This window comes from Peromyscus eremicus, chromosome 11, assembly GCF_949786415.1.
Source record: "Peromyscus eremicus chromosome 11, PerEre_H2_v1, whole genome shotgun sequence".
Taxonomy (NCBI): Eukaryota; Metazoa; Chordata; class Mammalia; order Rodentia; family Cricetidae; genus Peromyscus; species Peromyscus eremicus.
In genome coordinates this window covers 30870313-30896336 of record NC_081427.1, presented here as the reverse complement: position 1 = coordinate 30896336, position 26024 = coordinate 30870313, and the positions used below count along the sequence as shown (strand labels likewise).

At 40.5% G+C, this 26024-nt stretch overlaps 1 protein-coding gene across 2 annotated transcripts in view; it reads left to right on the top strand.

The window, feature by feature from the left end:
* The window catches only part of Dab2 (DAB adaptor protein 2), a 56317-nt gene that overhangs the window by 10619 nt on the left and 19674 nt on the right, over nucleotides 1-26024 (top strand). For both annotated transcript variants that reach the window (XM_059276418.1, XM_059276419.1), the window contains exons 2-4: nucleotides 21543-21737; nucleotides 22873-23012; nucleotides 24442-24540. In XM_059276418.1, the coding sequence (XP_059132401.1) occupies nucleotides 21647-21737; nucleotides 22873-23012; nucleotides 24442-24540 (330 nt within the window). In that variant the 5' untranslated portion in view covers nucleotides 21543-21646. The remainder of the gene's footprint in view (nucleotides 1-21542; nucleotides 21738-22872; nucleotides 23013-24441; nucleotides 24541-26024) is intronic.

The window sequence follows — 26024 nt, the reverse complement described above, 5'->3', positions numbered from 1 at the left end:
GAACTTTAGATTTTTTTTTTACATTTTTTTGGTTTGTTTTGTTTTTTTAATTTTTATTTTGCAATACAATTCAGTTCTACATATCAGCCACAGATTCCCTTGTTCTCCCCCCTCCCGCCCCTCTCACATTCCCCCCAGCCCGCCCCCCATTCTCATCTCCTCTAGGGCAAAGCCTTCCCCGCAGACTGAGATCAACCTGGTAGACTCAGAACTTTAGATTTTAAGTTAATTTTACAGAAAACACCACAGATACTCTTTTTTTTTTGGGGGGGGGGGCGTTTCGAGCAGGGTTTCTCTGTGTAGCTTTGCACCTCTCCTGGAACTCACTTGGTAGCCCAGGCTGGCCTCAAACTCACAGAGATCCACCTGGCTCTGCCTCCCGAGTGCTGGGATTAAAGGCTTGCGCCACCACCGCCCAGCCAGATACTCTTAATGACCCTATCTTGCACAGTTCTTCCTTCCAGAGGTCATTGCCACAAAGGTGTTCCTTGAGATTGCAATATGACTACAGGAGATTTGAAAATTGTTGGAGAGATAGTCTATACATCTTGTACCATTATTTGTATCAATAAGAGATCAATTCATATAGAATTTCTTGAAGCGGTATTACATTTTTTCTTACTAAATGTTGATAGCAAAGATTTTCATGCTAACTAGAAACATCTCCAAAACATTTAGCATCAATCTTTTTTTTTTTTTTTAATTTTTTATTTTCCAAGACAGGATTTCCTCTGTGAAGCTCTGGCTATCCTGGAACTTGCTTTGTAGACCAGGCTGGCCTCGAACTCATAGAGATCCACCTGCCTCTGCCTCCCAAGTGCTGGGATTAAAAGCGTGCGACACCACTACCTGGTTTTAGCATCAATTCTAATGAGCATTTTCCTGTCCTATGCTACAAGTATCTTAAGAGTAAAGACTGTGTCCTCTTTGCCATTGTATACCTAGCATACGACAATGCTTGGCACATGGGAGGTATTCAATAAATAGCTTGATGGCCCGATGAGTACTTAACTCAAGCCCCTCTCATTTATGACTTACTTGTAATTTGCTATAGACTGAGCATAACAGGACATTTTTAGTTTCCCTTTATCTATTAGTATAAGTAAAACAATTCTGAACCCTGTTTTAACTTTATGGTAATTTCTAATGAGCACAATCCACATGCACCCCTCGTTTATATCTGCTCAGGTCCTGAGAAAGACAGACAAGGTGTTACTAAAATTCTCCAGATGATGTGGTATTTCTAACTCATTGGTTTAACTTCTGTCATTGGAGTACCCGTTGCCACTCCAAGGCCTGCTTTACCTGGTGGATGTAAACCCCCCCAACCCCCCCCCCCCCCGGCTAATAACAGTTATATTTTATGGTTTCGAGGCTGAAGTTCCATCCAATGATAGCTTTTCATTCTCCCTTTGTTTCAAAACATATATGTCCACCAAACTGTTTATTAAATAGCCAATTAAAATTAAGTATAGATGGCCTAAAGGTCAGGGCCAATAACTGCTTTGACTTAACATAATTTCTGCCCAAATGAGAGAAACTTAAATTTATTTATTTTGTTTTTCTTTGCATTTTTTTTGAGACAGGGTCTGGTGCCTTAGCTCAGGATGGTCTGGAAATTACTATGTAGTCCAAGCTGTTCTCTTTCTGCCTTAGCTGGTCCCACCCAACTCCGTTGTTGGGATTATAGACATAAGCTGCCACACCCAGTGGGAAATTTAATTTTTAAAATTTGCTTGTGCAGCTGGACTGTGATTTAAGATGCAGTTTCCACTAGCCTTTCTAAAATGCTGATGGCACTGGACTGCCAGCTCATTACTCTCCTCACTGTTCCCAGTGTGTCCAAGAACATAGCTGGAAACCAAGAAGAGGTCGTAGCCTAACCAGCTTCAAAATCTCACCATCAAAGCAATTTTTCAAAGTTGAATTATTTGATTCAAAACTTACTGCTCAGCAGTTAGGATACTTGCTTATTCAACTGAAGTTCAGACCCTGGCAGCCATATCCAGCAACTCACGAACACCTGTAACTCTAGTTACTAGGAATCAATCCTATGTGTCTTCTGGCCTCCCCAGGCATTTGCACACACATGTTCAAACTCACGCACACACATAGAACATACAAATAAATCAGAATAAAATAAATTTAAAAAATAACCTTTTCCTAGCAGCTTTAGATAGGCATCAGTTAACTGATGTCCAAGATGACGTTGTTGCAAGCTGGCTATGGGCACTGCTCTAGACACATCCAGATGCTCTTGGCAGGTGTCACTGAATCCTAAGAGACTTACCTAATTGTCTTTCTTGGGTGCTAAAGAGCAGTCCCAGTCCCTCATGCACACTAGCATCCTAGGTACGTGCTCCATCATTTCAATGCTCCAAGTTGTGCCAGAATTTTAAATATTGCTATCTGATACATTAACACATCCCCAGGAAATATAGTTTTAAAAATAAAAGTACATGCCACACCGATGTCACATTCTAACTACGTAAGAATTAGCAATGGCCTGCCCTTCCTTACCAACCTTTCCTCAGTACTGATGTTTCTAGATTCTCAATAGTTACATAAGAAACACAGATTGGGAAAACATACTGCTTTGAATAAGTCACAGTGATGTCGTTATTTTGGTCCATAGCTGCCTTTGACAAAAGATGTCCTTGCTTTGTTTCCTAGGTTGACACTTCAAAATGTCATTTCATTTCTAAAATAGGCATTAAGGAGACTTCTTTTTAAAGATAGTCTGGGTCATAGAATAAAGGGCATAATATATAATGGCCTTTGGCTTTTATGAAAGCCACATTTAGGACGCAGTTTATTTGAAGTTTGGGGGTCACTGGCATCATTGCTCATCTGGAAGGGATGACCTTGAATCTGACATTTGAGATTGTTAGACCTTAACCTTTTGGTGAAAAGGCTTCTTCCCAGAAGATTAGTCAAGTATTTAAATAAAAGAAACCGGCAGTGTTGAATCACTCAAAGTGACACATCCATGCAGCTATCATACTACAAAGCTATCTGACTCTTTGATACCCCAACCTAGACGCCATCACTCAACCTCAGTCTCCCCAGTACTGTCTAGACAAAATAGAGTGCTGTGCCGTAAGCTCACCATAATCCAGCTGGACTTGACTCTCAACCTTTCCCCTGCCATCACAAGCACCCAGTCCTGCATCCTTGCTCAGCTGATAAAAATACTCTTTATTCCTTGCTGAGAATTCTTCTTTCCCAGATAGATTTTCTGTACAAGTTGCACCCAGACTTGGGGGGGCAGGAAGCGGGGTCTGGCTTAATCCTTTCTTTTGTCTGTGTTGCTCCAAGGCAAAGGTTGAGGCAAAAGCATCAGAAGCAAAGATGCTTAATTCTTGCAAGTCAGCTCTTCCCATCAAATAGGAATAACAATACCAAAGAATTGCATGAGAATATTCTGGTATGTAGGGAACATTTGATACTTCCAAACTATCCCCAGAGATGTTCTGCAAAGTTTCTGGGCTGCTCTGTTTTTCCTTAACAGAACATTTATCCCCTTCAGAAAACCTATACTCCATTTACTTTTGTTTTTTCCTTCTGCAATAGTGTAGACTTCTCAGGAAAGAGATTTATATTTTGACCATGTATATACCCAAACTCTAAGAGAATTCCCACTACACAGTAGGAATACAGATTAATTATAGGATTTGCCTTTCTGGTATGTATCAGAGGCATATTCAAAGGGATGCACCCCCTATTTAAACAGGGTTGTGTGTAGCTCTGACTGGTCTCAAAGTCACTATGTAACTGAGAAGGCTGTTGAACTTCTTTTTCTTCTTCTTCCTCTTCCTCTTCCTCCTCCTCTTCTTCTTCTGTTTGTTTGTTTGTTTGTTTGGAGACAGGGTTTCTCTGTGTAACAGTCCTAGCTGTCCTGGAACTCACTTTGTAGACCAGGCTGGCCTCAAACTCAGAGATTCACCTGCCTATGCCTCGTGAGTGCTGGGATTAAAGGCATGCATCACCATGCCCAGTGGCTGTTGAACTTCTGATCTTCTTCCCTCTAGAGAGAGAGTAGAAGTACAGATTCCACTGCCATTCTGCTTTAGCAATGCTACTGACTGAAGGCAGGGACTTGTGCATGCTAGGCAAGTACATGACCAGCTATTTTTCTCTCTTAAGGAAATTTCTTAGATCAAAGAGTAGGTGTAGAGTGGAATTTAGGGTGGAGAACCTCAAACTGAGAGAGACTGATTCCAGGAAAGAAGCTTTATTCATATCCATGTCTAGTAATTTTCTTGAAATTAGAATTTTGTTTGTTTTAGAAGGACAAAGCAAACTTAGTTTCTCTGTCTGTTTTTCCTGGTGGAGCTAGTTATTTCATGTTTCTACAAAATGTAACTTACCAAAGACATTGTTAGCTAACACGGTAACTGTAAACATTCACCAAATTTCAGATTTCACTCGAAGTCTCTGTGGAGTTTGGAAAGTTCCATCACAACCTTGGAGAATCTGCCTTGACTTCCTTGTCTATAATTTTGAGCCTTTTTTAATAAAGATTGGATTAGGGACTTAATAATAACTTTCAAAGGAGATTTCTCATTGAATAGGGCTATAGAGTTCAGCTAAGGAAACAACAAATCATGGAATTGCATTCTTTGATACTAAAAGTGCCCTAAAAAAAGGAGGCAAATCAGATGCTACCATGGAGAGAAGACTTCAGCTAATATTTGCAGATCAACTCAAGTTACTTTGAATTGGTGAGCTTAAGAGGGACCATGAAGAAAGGCTACAAATAGAACTCCAGTCTAATCCATGATTCCACCTCACCCCCCATTTTGTGTGTGTGTGTGTGTGTGTGTGTGTGTGTGTGTGTGTGTGTGTGTAAATATAGAAGTACTATTTGCTTAACAGGTATGGAATCTTACAACATGTCATTAGAAATTCAAAGAGCGAAGAAGAGTGCATTGAAAGAGCATTCAGGCTAATGAACATTTGTTTAAACACTGCATTTTTTACTAACCAATTAAAAGTGACTCACTGAAGTTGGCATTCCTGTGTGCTCAAACCAGAAGCCCTTTTAGTTCAACATAAACAGGGATATCTAGATCATCAATGGCTAAGAGGTCTCAGTTGAAGCCCAGCAAAGAGGCCTTCAATAGAGGCACTCTTTATCAGTTCATCTTGTACAGGAACTATACACTAAGTAGACCCCCATGGTTAGTTCCTGGGATCCCAAGGAAGTAACAAACCCGGTCAGAAGGGGTAGCATTCAACAGCCCAGAGAAAGAAGCACTTTACCCCATCTGCTTATTATAGAAAATCATGGGGCTATGTCGTGTGTGTGTGTGTGTGTGTGTGTGTGTGTGTGTGTGTTCTGTTGTTGTTTGGTTACTCTGTTTGTTTCATTTTGCTTTGAGAGAGTCTCACTGTGAAGTGCTGGTTGGCCTGGAACTCACAGCTCTGCCTGCTTCTGTCTTCCAAGTGCTGGGATTAAAGAAAGGCATATGCCACCACACCCAGCAGATAAACTGTTTTTGTACAACTGGTTGAAAAAAAAAATCTCTTTCCACCTCAACTCTGGAATAAATACACTGCTAGAAGAGATGGGCTTAACATGACTTAATATGTTGACCGAAGAATGAATATACATATGTATACTCCTACATGTGTGTATATACATACATATGTATATATTCAGCCTGTTGCTGAACTCTGGAATAAACTTTTTGAAATTTGTACAGAATAAGGTAATTCTTAATGTTCTTAGAAATTTACAACCAGAAAAGAAAGCCGCTGAGCTCTGCCTTCATTTCCTGGGACGTCTTAGTTCTCGGAAGTACTTCCATACATTTCCCTCCTTCTTGTTGAGATTATGCAACCAGCTGGCCTAAGGTGACGTAGAAGTTGGATCCCTGGAGGCTATTTTAGAGGAAGCCCACTGTTTTAATGATTAGGACCTCACAGGTATGGCTGTCCTAAAGTCATTCCTTCTTAAGGTCTCTTCAATCACCTTTCTACATTTCCTAATTGTGTTTATATGCCTGCCACCTTATAGTTCATCTTGTAGTCATTCTTGCAGTAGTTTATTATTTCGTTTAGATAACCAAAAGTACAATTTAAAGGTGGATAGGTTAGCTATTTCAGGACACTTTTGTATCATATATTCTAAAATTTCAAGACTGGGTTAATATTAATATATTGTGTCAAGAAGCAAGTTTTTATACTAAAACTTCTCCCAGAACCTAAAATTACCAGGCATTTTTTTCTTTTTTCTTTTTTTCTTTTTTTTTTTTTTTTTTTGAGACAGGGTTTCTCTGTGTAGTTTTGGTGCCTGTCCTGGATCTTGCTCTATAGACCAGGCTGGCCTCGAACTCACAGAGATCCGCCTGGCTCTGCCTCCTGAGTGATGGGATTAAAGACATGCACTACCACTGCTCAGCATTACCAGGCATTTCTTATCTAGTGACCAACCTAATTTGGCCAGGAGTCAAGGTGTAATGAATGAGCCTGCATATTCTTATTCCATTGGTGAGCGTTCTCCTGAATTTTTAGGCATCGTTGTGAAAGCTTCCTAACCTTAAGTATGCTAGGACACTGGTATTAATATAATAAGAGAGACGATCAGGGCTCTAGGGTCCTTGGTTCCTTTATAAACAAATTCAACAAATAAATAGAGAGTCCCTTGTTATTTTGTTTCATTTTGTCTTATTGAGATGAAATCTCTCTTGCCCAAGCTGATCTCCAACCTTTGGGCTCAAATAATCCTCTTGTCTTGGCCCCCAGAGAATCTAGAACTAAAGGTGTACACCAAAACCCTCAGCTCCTAGATATTTTTCAATGACCCCTTCATTCATTTTACTTAAAAGCAACACAATTTGCTCTAAATAAAATCAGCTGAATCATTACGAACCATCTTTAAAGTGATATTTAATATTCTGAGCACACGAGATGACAGTAAACAGTAAGTTAATTTTTTTCAGTAGGTTAATTTTTAAAAACTATTATTAACCATTGAAGTTAGCATAGTCACCAGTATTCTTGGAGATGAAGCTAATGCCTTGTTGGCAAAATCTTACCCAACTAGAATAGATTGTATCAAACAAGGAAATGTGGGCAGGGTAAATTTCTCATGGGAGGTTATTGCCAACCCTAAGGGTAGACTGAATACCAAAACAAAGGGCATATTCTAGCAGGGAGGCCACCTAGAACCCGGAGATGGTTTGTCAGAATCACAGCACTTAAACCAGTCTTGGGTTAAGTCTACAGAAGTCTAATGCTGCCTTCTTCCAGAAGTCTGGTCTAGACATAAAAATGTAGCAGACACACAAGTTAGTTCCACTGACTACAAACAACTGTTGCACACACTCCAACTTGACTGCTCTGCACTGATGTGACAAAGCAGCTGGATCCTTCTTCCTTTAAAAATCTTAAAAACCCAGCATGTGTCTGAAACCCGAGTTGCAGAAAGGTGGAGCCACACTCAAGCCTTGGCTTTCTGGATTATGTGAATGTGGGGCTCCGCCTGGGATGTAAAATCTCATTGGGACTTATATCATTCAGCCAGAACGAAACCAAATATCAGGCAGTATTTCTTCTTGCACTGGTTTATAGAAGAGGAAAGGCTTAAGATTACTTTCCTCTTTTAAAGCACCCTGGTGCGGTTATAAGATCATAACATAATTCTGCTGGTGTGTGTGGCTCTGCATTTATAACCTAAGGTTTCAAATACAAATAGATCCTTATAAATAGCATGCTTTCTTTAACTCCTAACATTGGGTAGAGTTACAGGATGACTAATGGAACTTAAATAAAGAGTGAAATGTGTTTACTAGGATTATGTGCACACACATCATAGGAGAATGTCCAGAGATGTATTGATTGTATCCTTAGATCCAGACAGATAGGCTGCATGTCCTTCCAGGTTATTTCCTATGGAATGGACAAATACACCTTGGATAACCTTGAAAACAAACTCCTAGGTTTCTTTAATATGATTTCATTTAAAAACTAGCTGGGAGCTAGGAAAATGAGCTTTGGCTGAATCATCTTACCTAACTTAGGAAGGATAGCCACAGAAACCCTGAAATGCTAAGTATTCAAGGGGACTGTGAGGAATAAAATGCAAATACTCTTATTTATTCCCGGAAATCTAAAAGCTGTATGGCTGAGTCTTTTTCCTCATCTGACTCTTCAGTTTCATTTTGTTTTTTAATTTTTTTTAAAGATTTATTTATTTATTATGCATACAGTGTTCTGCTTGCATGCATGCCTGCAGACCAGAAGAGGGTGCCGGATTTCACTATGAACGGTTGTGAGCCACCATATGGTTGCTGGGAATTGAACTCAGGACCTCTGGAAGAGCAGCCAGGGCTCTTAACTGCTGAGCCATCTCTCCAGCCCCTTGTTTTTTTTAATTTTCGATGCTGCAATTTAATTCCCTTTCTTTCCTCCTGTGTACCCCTGCCCACTCTCCTTCAAATTCATGGCCTCTTTTTTTTTTTAATCAATTGTTATTGCATCCAGATATGTATTTGTAAATACATACAGATTCTTGATATAACCCATTGAGTCTACATAATGCTAATTAATATGTATGTTTTCAGGATTGACCATTTGGCACTGGACAACAGATTGGTGTGTTCATCCCTGGGGATTTACCCCTCTAGCTCCTAGTTTTACTTGGTTCCTGTAATTCTTTGTGTAGGGTTGAGGCCTGGTGGGCTTCCCCCGACCCGCTGCAGTTAGGCATGTTTGTTGGCGTCTTCCTTGTTGAGCTCAAGCTTGGGCTGCCATGTTGGTAACGCTCTATTGATAGAGCTTCTGATGTTACTAGGAGAAACAAGCTCCCTGATTCTTCAGCTCTTCCAGTATTCCTGCCCCCTCTTCGTCAATATTTTCTGAGCCTTAGGTGTGGGAGTGTTCTGTAGATGTAATCCACTGCGACTGAGCTTTACAACTCTGCATTTTGATTGGTTGTGGGTTTTGGTAGCAGTCTCTGTCAGTTGCAAAGAGAAGTCTTTCGTAGTTCAAACATAACATCCTTGTTATATTTATTAGATGTCAAATGTAAAGTGTTTTATGTGTTTCTTGTGGTTTTGAATCGATCCATGAGACTATTATTGAAATTACTGCCCCAAAGCCCTGTGATAGATTCTAAAATGTGCATGTTAATAGTTACATTTTTTTTTTTTTTTTTTTTTTTTTGGTTTTTCGAGACAGGGTTTCTCTGTGTAGCTTTGTGCCTTTCCTGGAACTCACTTGGTAGTCCAGGTTGTCCTCGAACTCACAGAGATCCGCCTGGCTCTGCCTCCCGAGTGCTGCGATTAAAGGCGTGCGCCACCACCGCCCGGCAATAGTTACATTTTTAAAAAGTAGGAAAGCATTAACATTCTTTATATAAGTTGTTCACTCGTTAGAAAACTTTCTGCCAGGATTTAGAATGAGGATAACAGATAAAGAAGCAGTATTACTATCTGATGATACAAGATGCAGTGTTTCTGTTCAAAGTCTTTTTGTTAGTAGTGGGCTTTTTGTTTGTTTGTTTTTTACTTTGCAATGAGGTTTCACTATGTAGCCCAACCTGGCTTCCAACTCAAAATTCCTGTCTCAGCCTCCCAAGATCTTGAATTATAGGCATGCACTACACAACAGAGTTGGTCTAAATCAATGTTTTTAATGTTGGTTTAACTCACCCATCCCAATTTTCCATGAACTTTTACTTTTTCAAATCATCCTATCTAATATGATTGATGTCACTTCTACTGCAGTCACTGTGGCACAGTGTCTCGAATCCTATCATGGCTACCAACTACAAGTGACTTGGCTATGTTTTTATTCTCCAAAGAAAGCATTCAAGTGACAGAGGTAGGTATGCTGTTGCTTGTTCTGCAATAGCTTCACAGCAGGTAGGAGAAGAACTCAGAACATGCTGGTATATTCCCATGGGTTTTCTGGTCAAACATCATTGCACACAGTGCTTCCTACCCATGAGGGACTATATCAGAGGCTCAAAGTACTAAAGTCCCATTTCACTGGGGTTAGAGAAGCCTGACATTTGAGCCAGGTCTTCCCTTGCTCATCGTCTACCCCCAAAGGGACTCTTCCTTCCCTGTTCCCTACCTGAGTCAGACTACTTTAACCCATTGGCCTATTCCCAGAAATGTTTTGGCTCAAGGTCCAAACTTGCTCTTCAAGTTCCCAGCTCCAAAGTTCAAAATATGCAAAGAAGAGCAGTCTGTGTTGAACCCCCATCTCCCCCAAAACCCAAGCTCTCATTTTCTCCCAGAATCATAGAATTCTTTCCTTATGATCCTTTCCTCAGAATCTGTAGGAATCACTCAGGGCTTGTCCCGTGAGTGAGTTTGTATGTCTAAATGGAAGACGTAAAGGAATGGTGTGGCTTAAGATCATTCGCAGTACTACACCTTTGAGCTCCAAGACACAGTGGTTACCTTCCTGACCTGCATAGCTCCTGATAGAAAGTGCAAAGGGGGACAATAGCATGTGGGAAAATAAATACTGCGGTTGTTAGGGGAATCTGTGTCCAATAATCCCAGAGGCAGAGCTCTGGTACAGTGTTGTGTTCAGGAGATTGAGAGCTCCGCTATGCTCTCACTTGAGATTGCAGAGTGCCTGATCCACATCCCAGGTGTAGGGGCTTCTCTGACAGAACTGAGGCCAAACGATCAGTACTAGGAACCTGAAGCAACGACAAAGGTGATTTTTGAAGCTCTCTGATTCCCATAAGCCAAAATTTCAATGCCACTTCCTTCTCCTTGTAGAATTGAATTACAGGACAAGGCTGGATTCCGGTTTTCCTGTTTCACCTAAGCTACAGGAGGCCGGACTTGGGAGGGGAAGAATGTTTCTTCTCCCACAATGGTTGGCCAAGATATTGAAGCTAAGATGCATGTATCCAAGTGCTGCTTTTTTTTTTTTTTTTTTTTTTTTTTTTTTTAGATAAGCTCTCACTATACAGTACAGGTTGGCTTCGAACTCAAAGGAGTCCAGCTCAACTGGCCAAGTGCTAGGGTTATAGGCAGGGCCACCTCACCTGGCTATGGATATACTTGCTAACATCTAACTTAATGTCCATACTAAAAGCATTCCACATGAGCAGAAAACCAGAGGGATATTCCACCACTACCCTCTTTCTTTGAATCTCAGTCAGAGAAGCAGCCCTCCTCACTTGGTTTCATATAAGTGTATTAAACTGTATCCAGGCTTCCCAAGGGACTAGAGCAGACTGTGGTTAATAAAACTGCTTGTTCTGGTTTTCCATGCAAATGGGGATAAGAGTTTAAGTGTGCAAACAACCATCAGTGTACTGAAACAGTTGACTAAAAAATACAGTTGAAAACTAATCATAAACTTGAGACTTTGGTCTAAGCTGTGAATACTTTCCAGACACTCCCAGTGAATTGGGTGGCATGGCTAGTCTAGAGAATGGGACTTAATATGGGTACACAAAGCTCCCTTAAAACTTAGCCCTCCCAAACACCAATTATGATGATTACTTCCTCCAGCTCAAAAGGGAGATATTGCTAACACAAAATTGTTTTTAAAGTGAAAGGGGGGGTAGGGATGGTCAGGAAAGGTCAAAATGAGCCAAAAATATTAAAACTTACCAATTCTACAACTAGGATTTCATTTCTTGCTGAGAGAGAGAGAGAGAGAGAGAGAGAGAGAGAGAGAGAGAGAGAGAGAGAGAGAAATAAAAGCACCAAGGTACTGCATAGTAGAGAATGCACTGAACTAAGAACTAAATTTAAAGTCTTTGATCTGTGAGTTGTGTCTCAGACCTAGCCAAAACAGCCAGATCCAAAGGCCGGTTTGACCAAGTATGATTCCTGCTACCTGGGCTTGGGGATGGGAAAGAATCCAGGGATAATGTAGAATGAGATGGTGCAAAACCCTTAAACTCTGTTTCTGTCTTGGTTCAAGACTATGAAACACTTAGCTAAGTTGTTGTCCTGTTCTTTCCTTGGTGTGCCTACTAAAAGGCTTGGTGTGGTTTGGGTTGGTTGTGGTTTGGGTTGGTTGTGGTGCAGTGGCTGGCCCCTAGGGACTTGCATGCTAGCAGCGCTCTCCAACTGAGATACACCCCGAGTCCCAAAAGACTTTCTTGGTGAAGTCTCCACATAGTGAGCTTTGCACAGTCTGCTTCTTAAAAAAGTTTAAAAACAGCCCATTATACTCTCTAGGAACAGTGCATTCTGGGAACTAAAACTAGATTTTTTTCCTGGTACTAGGTCTGTCCCAGTCAGCTTTTAATTGTTACTTTTTCTTTGCCCCATTTCCTAATTATTAAAAAAAAAAATCCGCTAGGCAGAAGTGACTCAGAATAAGTCCTGTCCCTATATCCCAAGAGAACATAAATTTGTAGGCTCTTGAGCCAGAGTGAGGCAGGAGATGGCTGGCTTGCACTTTGGTACATCCTCTCAACCTTTCACCTGTATCACTAACTGAAATGCTTCTCTCCATGTTCTGAGTTCCTAACCATAGGAACCACTGCTGTGGAAAAAGCTGGGTTGGCTACCATGCAATATTGTACAACACACGGCATTTGGACCCTGGGTGTGCCTTAGCCATAGCTGCATTTGTTGAACACTAGCTTGTTGTTGTTGTTGTTGTTGTTGTTGCTGTTTTTCTATTTCCTAGTTTTTAATAGGCTCCAATATGCCTCTGACTGGCCTGGTGGTATTCACCACATAGCCCAGGGTGATCTCAGACTCACAGCAATCCTTCTGCCTCAGCAGGAAAAATTACCACACAGTTAAAAAAGAAAGCCCCAGGTGGGTGAGACTTTGAATCTTAAACTCTGAACTGATGCAGTCTCTCCCTAAATTGACTGTCCAGGCAACTTGACCTCATTTTGACTTGGTTCAAATATAAACTATAAAGAAACTCTCTTAGATCTGAGTCTGTCTTACTTATATCATCAACTCCCAGAGTACACACTACTGTAAATGCTTAACCTATACAGAAATGCCTAACTTGTATATTAGCACAGGTATGAGTCCATACAGTAGTCAATATCTACAAGAATGCCTCCCCAGGATTCTTTTTGAATGTAGATTAACATAGTCTAATTACCCAAGTCAACAAGACACAAAAAAATTTTTTGGCAACTTGATTTTTTGTTCGTGTGTGTGTGTGTGTGTGTGTGTGTGTGTGTGTGTATGATGTGTGTTTGGTTGCCTGTGTGCCAAACAGCATGTGTGGCAAAGAATAACTCCATGAAGTCATTTTCTCCTTCCACTTTTTTACATGGGTTACGGGCATTGGATTTGGGTCATCCGGTTTTCCCAATAACTGCCTTTCCCTGAGCCATTTCTCTGATCCACAGAAATCTTGCTGTCTGCTCAGTTGGCCTTTGCAGAGCAGACCATTAAAAATCATAAAGATGGAGGCACCTAGGGGAGGAAGTCATTCAACAAGTATGAGACTTAGAGCTGCATCTCAGTGTGTCTTCTCAGAGGTTTCTTCAAAGACAGTAGAGAAGGTATCTGCTGCCCGTTGGTCTCAAGGTCTGGCCTACAGGTTAATATTTCACACGTCCTGTTCAGTACTCTAGCTGAAGCAGGCAGACCGTGATCAAGGAAGCGCATTCCCCTCCAGTACAAAGGGCTGGGCACTCAAAGCAAAGACGTTGACGTTGCTTTCTTCTTGAATCTCCTTACTTCCCTTCACTATGTCTACATCTTGCTGCTCTTTTTGAAAATTATAACTGATATGTTAAAACATCCTTGGGATTGCAGATTTTTGAAAATATAGATGAAAGGTTGGTGGGATTTAAGAGCAGCAAATAACAAAAGAAACACATGTTATAAGGAGGAAAACGAATTCACTTTTGAGCTCATCAGCTTATCGTGGTTAGGTTTTGTGTTAATGAGTGTATTTATTATTCCTAAAACAGAGGCACTTTTCATACAGTTTTCAGGATAAAGGTTTTAAGATCTTGGTGGACAGACATTCCCCTGCATCCACAATGGCTTGATTCCAGTATTCTCCCTTCTCCCACAAGTCCAAACATTCTTTGATGTTCAAAACCCTATGTACATTGTTTACTTCAAATCATCTAGTGTTATTTCAAATCATCTCTGGTGTGTTTATAATAACTAATAGAATGCAAATACTAAGCAAACAGTTAATATGCTGTTTTATTTTGGAAATGATAATTGTTTTTAAAGTTTGTACAGATAATTTGTTCCGGGTATTTTTTTTTGTTCTGGGTATTTTTGTTTGTTTGTTTGTTTTTGTTTTTGTTTTTTTGAAACAGGGTTTCTCTGTGTAGCTTTGCGCCTTTCCTGGAACTCACTCTGTAGCCCAGGCTGGCCTCGAACTCACAGAGATCCACCTGGCTCTGCCTCCCAAGTGCTGGGATTAAAGGCATGCACCATCACTGCCCGGCTCTTCTGGGTATTTTTGATCAGCAATTTTTTGAACCCACAGATGAATATGGAGTGCTGACTGCATTAAGTGTTTATACCATGTTACCCTGAACTTTGAAAGAAGATTCTCTTCTATGTGTGGAATGGGGCTACTGGCAAGTCATTAACTCAAGTTATTCTAGCATTTTGAGACAACCAAAAATTCCTGTCTGTTCTGTATAATTAGAATAAGAAGGTAGGTTAGAGGTGCAAGTCAGAGGACCTGTAAAATTATGGCATAATGTTGCTTTAGAACCTCATAATCATTAAGGAGTTTTGATGAAACACCAGCACAATCCTACTGACAGGAAGGGCAAGCAACCCTAAGGAGGCATCTGTTGGATTTTCTTGGCCTTATAAAGCCTAGACTAACTATTATTGCCCACGATGCTGGCTTTTCCAGGTTGCAAAATGCTGTGAGTCACTTTAAGGACAAAACGAACTATAGCTGACTTTTATTAGTGCCAAGGACACGGTCATTCAAAGATGACTCACGCATCCTTCCGTTTTACATGTCTTAGAGTCTTCTCAGAAACCAAGGGAGATGTTGCAAGCCCCAAAGTCATCTGACTTCTGTGCCACGTAAGGAAGCCGTTTCCACATTCCTTCAGGAAGATGAGTTTGAAGTTCAGAATCCAACTTAGATGTCTTCGCTCAAGTGGAAGTTAATCTCATTGGCTCAGCAAATCTTCATTCTTCCTGTTTTCTGTCTTACATGACACCTCAAGTAGCCCAAGATAGAGACTAACTTAAGATTCTTCAGTTTTTTTCCCCAGATAAATAATCTTACTTCTATTTTCCATCTTCTAATAAAGGAAACATCCTGTTCTAGAAAAGTAGAAAAATCAACTCTGTTTAGATATGACCCATGAAATCTTTGAGATTTCATCTGTAATCCTTGCCTTTTACTGACCATTATGTGTGGTTCCTAGATAATTTATTCCTTCCTTCATCATAAGAGCCATAGAATCGTGCTGTAAATGAAAGACTGTATGTGTAATCCAACACACACATCCATTTTCTTTCAGAAATTTAAAGTAAATTTAAAGTAAAGTTTTTCCTCCCTATGTTTCTCTTTGGTAACTATAACTGTTTACCTCTAAACAGTAAAGGATACACAATTAAAGGAAGTCAAATAAATGCCTTTAGAACAAGAGCAATGCCATTAAAGTTGTGCTTTATCTAAGCTTGGTGGCACAAGCCTGTAACTCAACATTTGGGAAATTGGAGCAGGAAGGTGACGGTTACAAAGCCCAGAGTGTTTTGAAGCCAGCCCAAGCAACTCAGTGAGAATTTGACTCAAAATAGTACAGCGAGAAGGACCAGAGAGCAAGGGTGAACTATCAATGGAGTGCTCTCCTGGTGTATGTAGGTTCAATCCATGGTGTCTCCTTTCCACAAATACTTGTCTTTGCTGCTGTCTGAAGAAAAGGAATTGTTTATCAAAACATGTGGCCGAGTAGTTCTGCTCACCTTCAGGCCTTTCTGTTTGACCCAGGCAGCCAGCACTTGATATGGTCACTGGCCTTGAGTTATATTCTGGTATATCTTGTATGTTATGACTATACTCACATGCTATGCCACCATCCCCTTCCCCTTAGGTGCACCAAAGTGCTTTGTGGCACTTCTCAAATTTCTTTAAAATATTAAAACTTTGGAGTCAAGATTGCTAAATTGAATGAGCTAAGTCTTTTTTAAAAACCTTGTGTTAGCAAAGCCTTTTCTTGTCAGAAACAACATCCTATTGGAGGATGTGACAGTAGCTTCTGTGGTGGACATTAAACTCTGATGTCCACGATACTTTCTTAGCCAGTAATTCCATCTGGTTTGATGTCTCCTACCTCTGCTGTCCATATGAACACTGTTGAACTCAATTTCATACTGACCTGAGCAAGGTAGACGTGAGGAGTAACTCACAGGTGCTCTAGGTACCTATTATAAAAAGAGTAAAATACATTCTATTCTGGAGAACATTCTTAGGGTTCATGTTCTTGGCTTAGAAAATTAAAATTGGCTGGGCGGTGGTGGCGCACGCCTTTAATCCCAGCACTTGGGAGGCAGAGCCAGGGGGATCTCTGTGAGTTCGAGGCCAACCTGGTCTACAGAGTGAGATCCAAGACAGGCACAAAGCTTCACAGAGAAACCCTATCTCGAAAAACCAAAAAAAAAAAAAAAAAAAAAGAGAGAGAGAGAAAGAAAGAAAAGAAAAGGGGCTGGAGAGATGGCTCAGAGGTTAAGAGCACTGACTGCTCTTCCAGAGGTCCTGAGTTCAGTTCCCAGCCACCACATGGTGGCTCACAACCATCTGTAATGGGATCTGGTGCCCTCTTCTAGCCTGTAGTCATACATGCTGTATACATAATAAATAAATAATCTTAAAAAAAAAAAAAGAAAGAAAAGAAAAGAAAGAAAATTAAAATCAGTTAAAATCAGAAATACTAAAATACAGATATACAGTCCACAAACCCCAAACAATACAGTTCTTTAAAGTGTAGAACTATGGGTACTTAATTAAACTCTTCTCCATCACATCAAATAGTTCTTCAGCCATAAAGTTAAGAAAAATTAGTGTCCATTCTATCGGCTGGAGTCCAGCCGACATCAGTCATGTTAAGAAAACTTAATGTTAAGTATAAATAGGTACAAAGTTGTGTTTCAGAATAGTTGAGATGATAAACGCAGGCCACAGCCACTCTCTTTAAGGAAGCAAACTGCAGAAAAGAGATGGTACCCTAAGGCTGATTAGAAAATGAGAAGACAGAAGCATATGAGCGTGGGGAGTGCTCCTCAGACCCCTGGGGAGGGAGGATGCTCAGCTAGTGCTGAAGCCCTGAAGCTGAAGAGAACAGTGAATGCTGAGGTTGCTACATCCAAGAGAAACACGTTGAAGCTAGACGTGAAGTCCAAGAATGTAGAAAAGCTAGATTTGGTCCTTTTTTCAGCTTGGCAGTATCTCGCTAGCATCTCCAATTGGCAGATCTCATGTGCAACCAACCAGCTGGCAAAGCAGAAGTGTTTGCAGAGAACTGAGCCACACATTGCAAAGCTGCATGGCAGCAGGAGGTTTTGAAGCTGAGACACCTTAATAACTGGTACAGGCTACCCCTTTACCCACTCACCATCCACACATATGCCTCGATGTATTTTAAATTGCTCCCTAGCAATAGAACAGATATTTCCAATGAAATTCCTCATGCAAAGGAAGAGTTTATCACCTCATCACACACTGGGAAGCTGTCAAGTCCAAATAGGTTTCCATTTACTCCTGGAAGATGGTCTGTATCTCTGAGCTACATTAGCTACCCTCTAGAATGTAGTGCCCTTGGAAAAAAGAAATTCTCATTACATTTCTAAAAACAAAACCCACATAAACTAAAGGGAAGGTAAAGAGTTGTGAGAAATTAGAAACTGGCAATACACCCAAATTCATTCACACACATGATAAGCAAGGAAGAGAATTTGCATTGCTCCAACAGGCCAGGCTATCATCTATGTGAATGGCTTCCCCATGCCAAATAAATCTTCTCCCTTTAAGGACATTGTGATCCTGAGGATCCGACAGACAGGTATGAAACTGATCTGTGTGAAGCCATGTAATGATCATGGGTATTTAGAAGGGACAGAAGAGGGCTTCAGAGAAGATCTTGAAGACCAGAGACAATAGGTACCTGAGGGAGCAGTATGCAGGGCCAGAGGCACCTCAGCAAATAGGAAAATGTAAGGAAATAAGACCAAAGGCCATTCACAAAGAAACAGTGAACTTGGGGCCCACATCCAGTAGTGAAAAGAGCAGAGGGTAGAGATGATCAGGAATAAAATATTCAAAAGCATTACATAGGAAATGAAAATAGCCGGTCTTTGCCTAAATTCAAAGGGGGACTTCCCCAAGAAATTTTACAACTTTTTTTTTTTTAATTTGGAGACAATTCATTCAATTCATCTTTTAAAAATCCCATGGCAACCGAATTAAATAAGCACAAGCCGGGAGGCAGAGCTCTAAGAAAGGCACAGATGTATGATGTGTGCAGTACGACCACTCAAATGGATGGAAAGCAAAGATATTGGATGTGTCAGGAGACCCTCAGCAAAGTGACTCTGAGAAGAGAGTTGAGATGCACAGTCCATTGAGGGTGGTGGGAAATAGGAAAGGGCACAGAGTAGCAATCTTTTAGTTTTACAAGTTTAATCTTGAAAGAATCACAGGAAAATAACCATATGACAATTGGTTTGCACTAAAGTGCTTCTTTATTTATAAGATGCTGTCTGAGCAGAGCTGGGCACTCACTCGAGAGAATAGTAGGACCATGTGGGCAAATGGACATCAGTGTGCCTGCTTAGATAGGAGCTTAGTTTCACCGCGACACTGTTAGCACAAGAAAGCATCTACTTGAGTTGTAGTAAATCTTCTGTAGTGAAGACAATTGCTTTGAGCTCTGACTATGACTAAGAGAAGCATTTATCATGTCACCAAGAACCACAGAAACCGAGAAAGGCACACAAAACATAGGTGGCATGTGCATTACTCATGGCTGCTTTATCAAGTTGTTACAAATGGGGTGGGTGGCTTAACGCAAGAGAAACCTATTGACAACATCCTCTGAAGGCGGGAAGCCTGAAGTCAGGACATGACAGAGTTGGTTGGTTGTGGAAGCTTTGAGATATAGCCCATGCTGTGCCATGCTCCTAGCTTCAGGTGAATGTTAGCTGTCACTTGGCCTTCCTTGGTTGGCAAACACATCAAATTGATTTCTTTTTTTGGATTTGTATTCCCATCTGCTTTGTGAGTCTCTGTCCCTCAAACCTCACTCTACTTTTAAAAACAAGGGCATGTGTCATTGGATTTAGATCTCTTCCCAAATCCAGCACAATTCCATTTTATTGCAAAGACTCTGGGCACTAAGTCTTTGACATTTGTGGGCCACTACATAGATATAATGGAACACATTTGTTACAAGGATGTGATTTCTAAGATAAGATTCGTCAATGGAATGTCAAGGAATTCTGACACAGAACCAGACTGTGTGGGTAGAAAACTGGTTCTGTCACTTGCCAGGTAGTAAAATGTCTGTGCCTTGGTTTTCCGTGGGAAGATGAATTAATGCTGTAATCCAGGGCTGTTGAGAGTTAAACAAGAAAATTCAAGGCTTAGTTTTTATCTTCCATGTTTATGAAACAGCATGTATTCCTATGTGGCAGGTTTGGTCCATAGTGTTGCCTTATATGGGGGACATAGTACAAAAAGAAGGCTTCTTGTAGCAGGAATCTTAAAAGTTTTTATTAATAAAAACAAACCTGGAGCCAGATATTGGGGTGAATGCTGGAAGATCAGAGAAGCAGAACAAGCCACAACTACCTCACCTTGCCAGTTCCTCAGCTGGAAGCCTCTCATCCAGAATGAATCTCAGCTGAACTACTGCTCAAAAGCCTAAAAGCTTAACCAGGCCAAAAGCTTCTAGTTTCTGGTCTTCACACCTTATACACCTTTCTGCTTTCTGCCATCACTCCCTGGGATTAAAGGCTCACTTCTTGGGATAAAAGGCGTGTGTCACCATGCCTGGCTATTTCCAATGTGGCCTTGAATTCACAGAGATCCAGACAGATTTCTGCCTCTGGAATGCTAGGATTAAAGGTGGGAGTGCCACATTTTCTGGCCTTTGTATCTAGTGGCTGTTCTGTTCTCTGACCCCATTTAAGTTTATTAGGGTGCACAATATTTTGGGGAACACAATACCACCACAGCTTCTGTAGTAAGGGGAGTATCCTAGCCTGAGATCATTTTATGGTAAGTTTCTAAAATAGAGTGGCTCTCCTCTGCCTTTGCTCTATAATTTTAGAATGTTCACCCTCTCCAGCTCCTCTGGAGTGTATAGAAACAGAATACCATGTGGTCAAAGAACCTTTTGAAGTATTAGTTTACCCCTGTGTACTTGCCATGGCTGTTTTCTCTGCTGTAATACATAGGGAGGCATTCTAAGAGCCCGGGGAATAACAGTTTTGAAGATGCTGGTGCTGAATAATAGCATAAAGGCGTTTATTAATGTAATCAATGAACTGTACAAGAGACACCCTTAAACTCTCTGATACACACTAGCATGTCAATGGAAAAAACGGAAGTCATTTATTTATATTACTAATTTTTCAAATAGCATATGAAATGGTGTTTCATTATGACATGTTTATATGTATAGATCATTGTACTTTGCTCATATATATTCCTACTACCTTCCCCCACCCAGACTTCTCCTGTCAGCTATTCCTTCCTCTTTTACATATTCCTCCTTGGCCTTTCATATATATGTCATATATATGCTCCAGACCTCTATCTATTTAAATCTAGACTCCATATACAAGAGAAAGAAGTGACGTTTTGTCTTTCTCCCCCCCAACCCCAGTTTCCTCCCTCTTCCTTCCCCAAAGTCCCCATTCTACTCACATGTCATATCCACATATGAGAGAGAACATGCAATGTTTACCTTTCTGAGTCTGCTTTATGTTGATCATCAAGTTGATTCCCAGCACTACTGCCTCCTACTGCCACCACACGCCATGGATGTATTTAAATGCCAGTACTTATACAGCCCTGGAGAGCATATGTAGAATCCTAATAATAGATTTTTAAATCTATCAATAAAGTAATAACTCTGCTCTTTTCAACTTTGGGGTTGCTGGGGATACAAGCCAGGTTGCAAGTATTCTTTTATACCCCTGGAGCACAACTGCCTTTTTAAGCAGTTTTGCAGATAACTGAAACTCTTAACATCCATTTTCAGACATCAGTTACAATCTTATCGAGCTCAGCAGGTATGTTTCTATTTTGCTATGAAAGCTAACCAGTTTGCGATCCCTATCTTTGATACTGGATTCTTCTGCCAAAGTTCTAGCACAAGTTGCTGAGCTAGGTAATCATTAAAGGCTACCAGAAATCAAATGCTTGAAGAAAAATTTACCAAACAATCTTTTCGCATTCCGGGAGCTTCAAAGGGAACAACCCTGCCTTCAGAGTTCAGCCTGATAGAGACGGATTGGCAAGCGCGTGCAGTTAACAAGCATATATAGGCAACAGACTGGCCCCTGTGGACATTGGTGGCGTGGAGTTTGGGTTAGCTGTATTTTCGCTTCACTAAGCCTTTCCTCTACCCACAGGTGTGTGTCGTGGGTTATGTCCATTTGAGACCTGCGCATCAAGGAGTGCCCGGTGGTGTCAGTGAGTGTCTGCTGCTGCTGGATTTTCTGCTTGTCTTCTTGTCATGTCTAACGAAGTAGAAACAGGCACGACCAATGGTCAGCCGGACCAACAGGCCGCACCAAAAGTGCCATCCAAGAAGGAAAAGAAGAAAGGTATGGACAAACGGGGGGGGGGGGGGGGGGGGTTGTTTGGCTGTCACGTGAGCTCACTCTCACGTTCTAAGAAGGGAACTTTTCTTTCGGCAGAAGCGATTGGTTTTTCTCGTGTGTAGTACCTGTTTCTGCATCTCTGAGTATACCAGCTTAGGTTCCGTTAGGAATATTTCATAGCATTTTATTTAATTATATGTTTTTTTTAATTATTCAGTTTAAATACATGGTTAATTATACAACCCTAACTATCATTGTGTAATTATCTTTCAGTAATCTATTAACCACTTTGTTTCACTAGCACCACTGGTTTTGAAAGATCGAAAATTTTTTATTAAACACTTTAAGTACTTCTAGATAGTACTCAAGTCCTTATAAGTCTGCCAGAGCTGGAGAGGATGCCATGGACTTCCTGCTTTGCTCTGGCTACTGCCCTTCAGCTCTAGGAATGAGCCAGCCCAGGCCTTTTGAGAGGAGAAACGAAAATACAGAGAAGGGAAATTATCAAATTATAACCATGGGGATTTATCCTCAATTTGCCTTTGGTTTTTGATGGGTTGAAATGTTAGAAAATTGTTTGGTACCTTATTTTTTTTTTCTTTCATTAATAAGAATACACCATGGGCCGGGCAGTGGTGGCGCATGCCTTTAATCCCAGCACTCGGGAGGCAGAGCCAGGTGGATCTCTGTGAGTTTGAGGCCAGCCTGGTCTCCAAAACGAGTTCCAGGAAAGGGGCAAAGCTGCACAGAGAAACCCTGTCTCAAAAAACCAAAAAAAAAAAGAATACACCATTTTCTAAAATTCATTCAAAACATTAAAAAAGCTTTGATGAAAAATATTCCCAATTCCCAATTCATGTGTTCTTATGAATTTCTCATCTTTACTTTGTATCCTGAGGAAGTGTTTTTTGTGTGTTTTTCTTTTTCTTCTTTTACTCTCAATTCTATATCAAATATTATGGAAAATGACTTTGATCAAAAGAGGTAAGAACGAGACAGTGGAAATCCCGTGTATGATCAAGTATGGTATGATGAAGATTTATGCTATTCAGTTTGGGGGGATAATGGGCACACGTGGCCATAACTAAGGGTGTCATTTAAATATAAGCTTTACACTGCATTTTTTTTCACTTCTCAGGTTCTGAAAAGACAGATGAGTACCTGCTGGCCAGGTTCAAAGGTGATGGTGTGAAATACAAGGCCAAGCTAATTGGTATTGATGATGTACCTGATGCAAGAGGAGACAAAATGAGCCAAGATTCTATGATGAAACTCAAGGTAAAGAGGGAAGGAGACCACCAGCTGTCTCAGCCATGGGTCTAAAAGTGGGAATTCTGTTAGCTCCTGTCAACCCAAGCTCTTCTCTTCACACACTGATCTGCCAGTGTTTTCTTTTCAGAGAAGCCATGGTTTCTCTGAATCTGTTGACTCCTACTCTAGAATTCCTCTTTAATCCAAGATAGTAAGATTCCAAGTGCCTTTTCACTTGGGTAAACTCAGCACTTGGATGAGCAAAGCCCATCCCTAAATTCTCCATCATTAAATGATTTAAAAAGCTGTGGGCAGTTGTGTGTGATATGTCTTATTCTGCACAGAAGACACAAAATAGGGACATGGAAGTTGGCTTGGTGGATAAGGTTTTTGTATTACAAGTGTAAGGACCAGAATTTAGTTCTCCAGCATCCACAAAAATGGTGCATAAATCTAGGGCAGAGATGCTATTCCCATAGCAAGCTGGACTAGAGGATCTATGAGCTCTGTGCTCAAATGAATCCCTGCTTCAGTGTATAAAGTGGAGATTAACCAAGAGAGATATTCAGTATCATCCTCTGGCCTCCCTACACATGTATACCATACATATATACATACTCCAAAGTAATAAAAATTAAACAAACATTTTAAAGAAGTCACAGAATGCCTATTGACTGAGAAAATATTCAGATAAAATCCGGGACTCTAGTTGGAAACTGATGGTCCTTAGCAATGGCATTCAGTGTTTTCAATTTGTATGTGTGCATGTGTGCACATATTCATGTGTATGTGTATGTGAGTATGACAACAGTTGACATTGAGTGCCTTCCTTAAGGCACTATTCTTTGAGACAGAGTAGTTCACTGAACCTGGAGCTTACCAATTTGGCTAAACTGGCTGGTCAGCAAGCCCCAGGGATACTCAGTCTCTGCCTCCCCAGCACTGAGATTAGTGGTGTATGCCACAGCATCCAACTTTTTCTGTGAGTTTTGGGGGATCAAACTTAAGTTCTCATGCTTGTATGGCAAAGGCTTTACCAGCTGAGCCATATTCACAAGCTCAGTGTTTCAGAATTTTTAATTTCTATACTGTGGTACTATGTGGACCTAATTATATAATACAAGGTTTAAGTGAGCCATCTTCTGGGGATTTGAGTGTGTGTGTATCTGTGTGTGTGTGTGTGTGTGTGTGTGTGTGTGTGTGTGTTATAGACATTAAATTTATGAGCTTGCACATATTAGGCTAGCACACTTTCACTGAGCTACATCCCTATGCCTAGAAGAAATAACATGTATCTTCAACTCTGTCCTATTACCCTTGATGAAGAGTGCTTAGTCTTTTCATAGATGCCATCCAAGATGAAAACAAAGCAATTTGTCTTTCTAAGTTTTTGTCATCAGAAGTATTACAGGATACTCTAAAAAACATTTCTATATTATCCTCCCAATCTCACCAGGGAATGGCAGCAGCTGGTCGGTCTCAGGGACAGCACAAGCAACGGATCTGGGTCAACATTTCCCTGTCTGGCATAAAAATCATTGATGAGAAAACTGGGGTAAGAATTTGTGCCTGCTAACCGTGGTTGGCCACCTGAGCCTGACCGTAGTTGAATTCCAGCAGAAAAGTTCCTTTTCTTCCTCAAATAGAGAAAAGAACAATGTCATGCACTGCTTCTCTGAAATAGGCAATAGAAAGAAAGGAGTCGAGATATCCTATTTTGAAATTCATTTCCTATGAGATGTGAATAAGCCCCTCAACACAAGTGTGCTGCCACTGTTATATGATAGTTATTTTGAGCTCCATACAAAACTAGGTTCATCTTAATACTTAACTTATTTTAATGTGTTGACCATGTGTGAATTTGGTGGCTAGTTCAAAACCTCTAGAATGTTTTTCATCTCTTTCCCCTGTCCTTCCCAACCCTCAGATGTAACTTTCTTGGCTGTCATTTTCCGTTTTTTCTTATTTTGTGGTGGCTATTGTTCTACGCATAGAATCAGTTCTGCTTCTTTATTGTGTGTTTACTTTATTCTGATTAGTACCCCAAAGCTATAGTATTTCAGGTCTTCTGTGGCATTTTTCTCTTATTCTATAAAACACTGTAGGATTCATTTACTTAAACTGTCATTTGTAACTCTGATATAAAACACTATTCATATCAAGACAACCTGGTAAGGTGTCTATTCATCTCATCCAAGAGGTACCTGTTATCCAATAAGCCAAATCTGCCTGCCAGACTTATGGCAGGGCACCATGGTAAATGTCCACTCAGTTTGCTGGTCCTTAGTTCCTCAGATATCATTGTCTTGTCTTTTATCATTATCATTCAACCCTTAATAACTTTTTATCTCAAGTCCCTCCAGACAATGGTAGCAGGTTTCTCTCATAGGCATTATTTCTTTTTCCTCCAAATATGATCCCTTTAGCAAGTTGATTTTAATATTCATATCGTAAAAACTTCATCTAGCAAAAATTAGTGTCTTATAGACTAAAGATATGCTGTCCAATCAAACTCAGTGGTTCAGAAGTACCACTTGACTTACCTTTTCAGTAATCTTAGGCATTTGGAAATAAAATGCAAGACACATTTTGCCACCTACATGTATCTTTGAAGATTTGAATCCTGATGCAAGCTAAAAAGGATCATGAGAGATGAGGACAATCAGAAGAAATAAACCAATAGAAAGTCTCTGTCACATTTGACTTCTAATAACAAAGTTCCTCTAGGAAAGGTCGAACATGCTTTTGGCAACATTTCATAGGTTTACTGGGTTCAGCCATTTCAATTAAATACAGGAGCCCTCTGGATAATTCTCCAGCTTAGTTAGGCTGTTCATTTAAGTTTGTCATTAGTTGGAAAGACAGACCTACTTTCACTTGAATTTGGCTTTTCTTGCTGTTGCTATTGTGGGGAGTGGCTCTGGTTTTGGTATGTGCTCAGCTGGTTGTTCAGTTGTTCAACTGGTTTTGAGATACTATCTTGTTGTGTTGCCTGGGCTGGTCTTGAACTCATAGGGTAAACTAATGCGCTATCTCAAA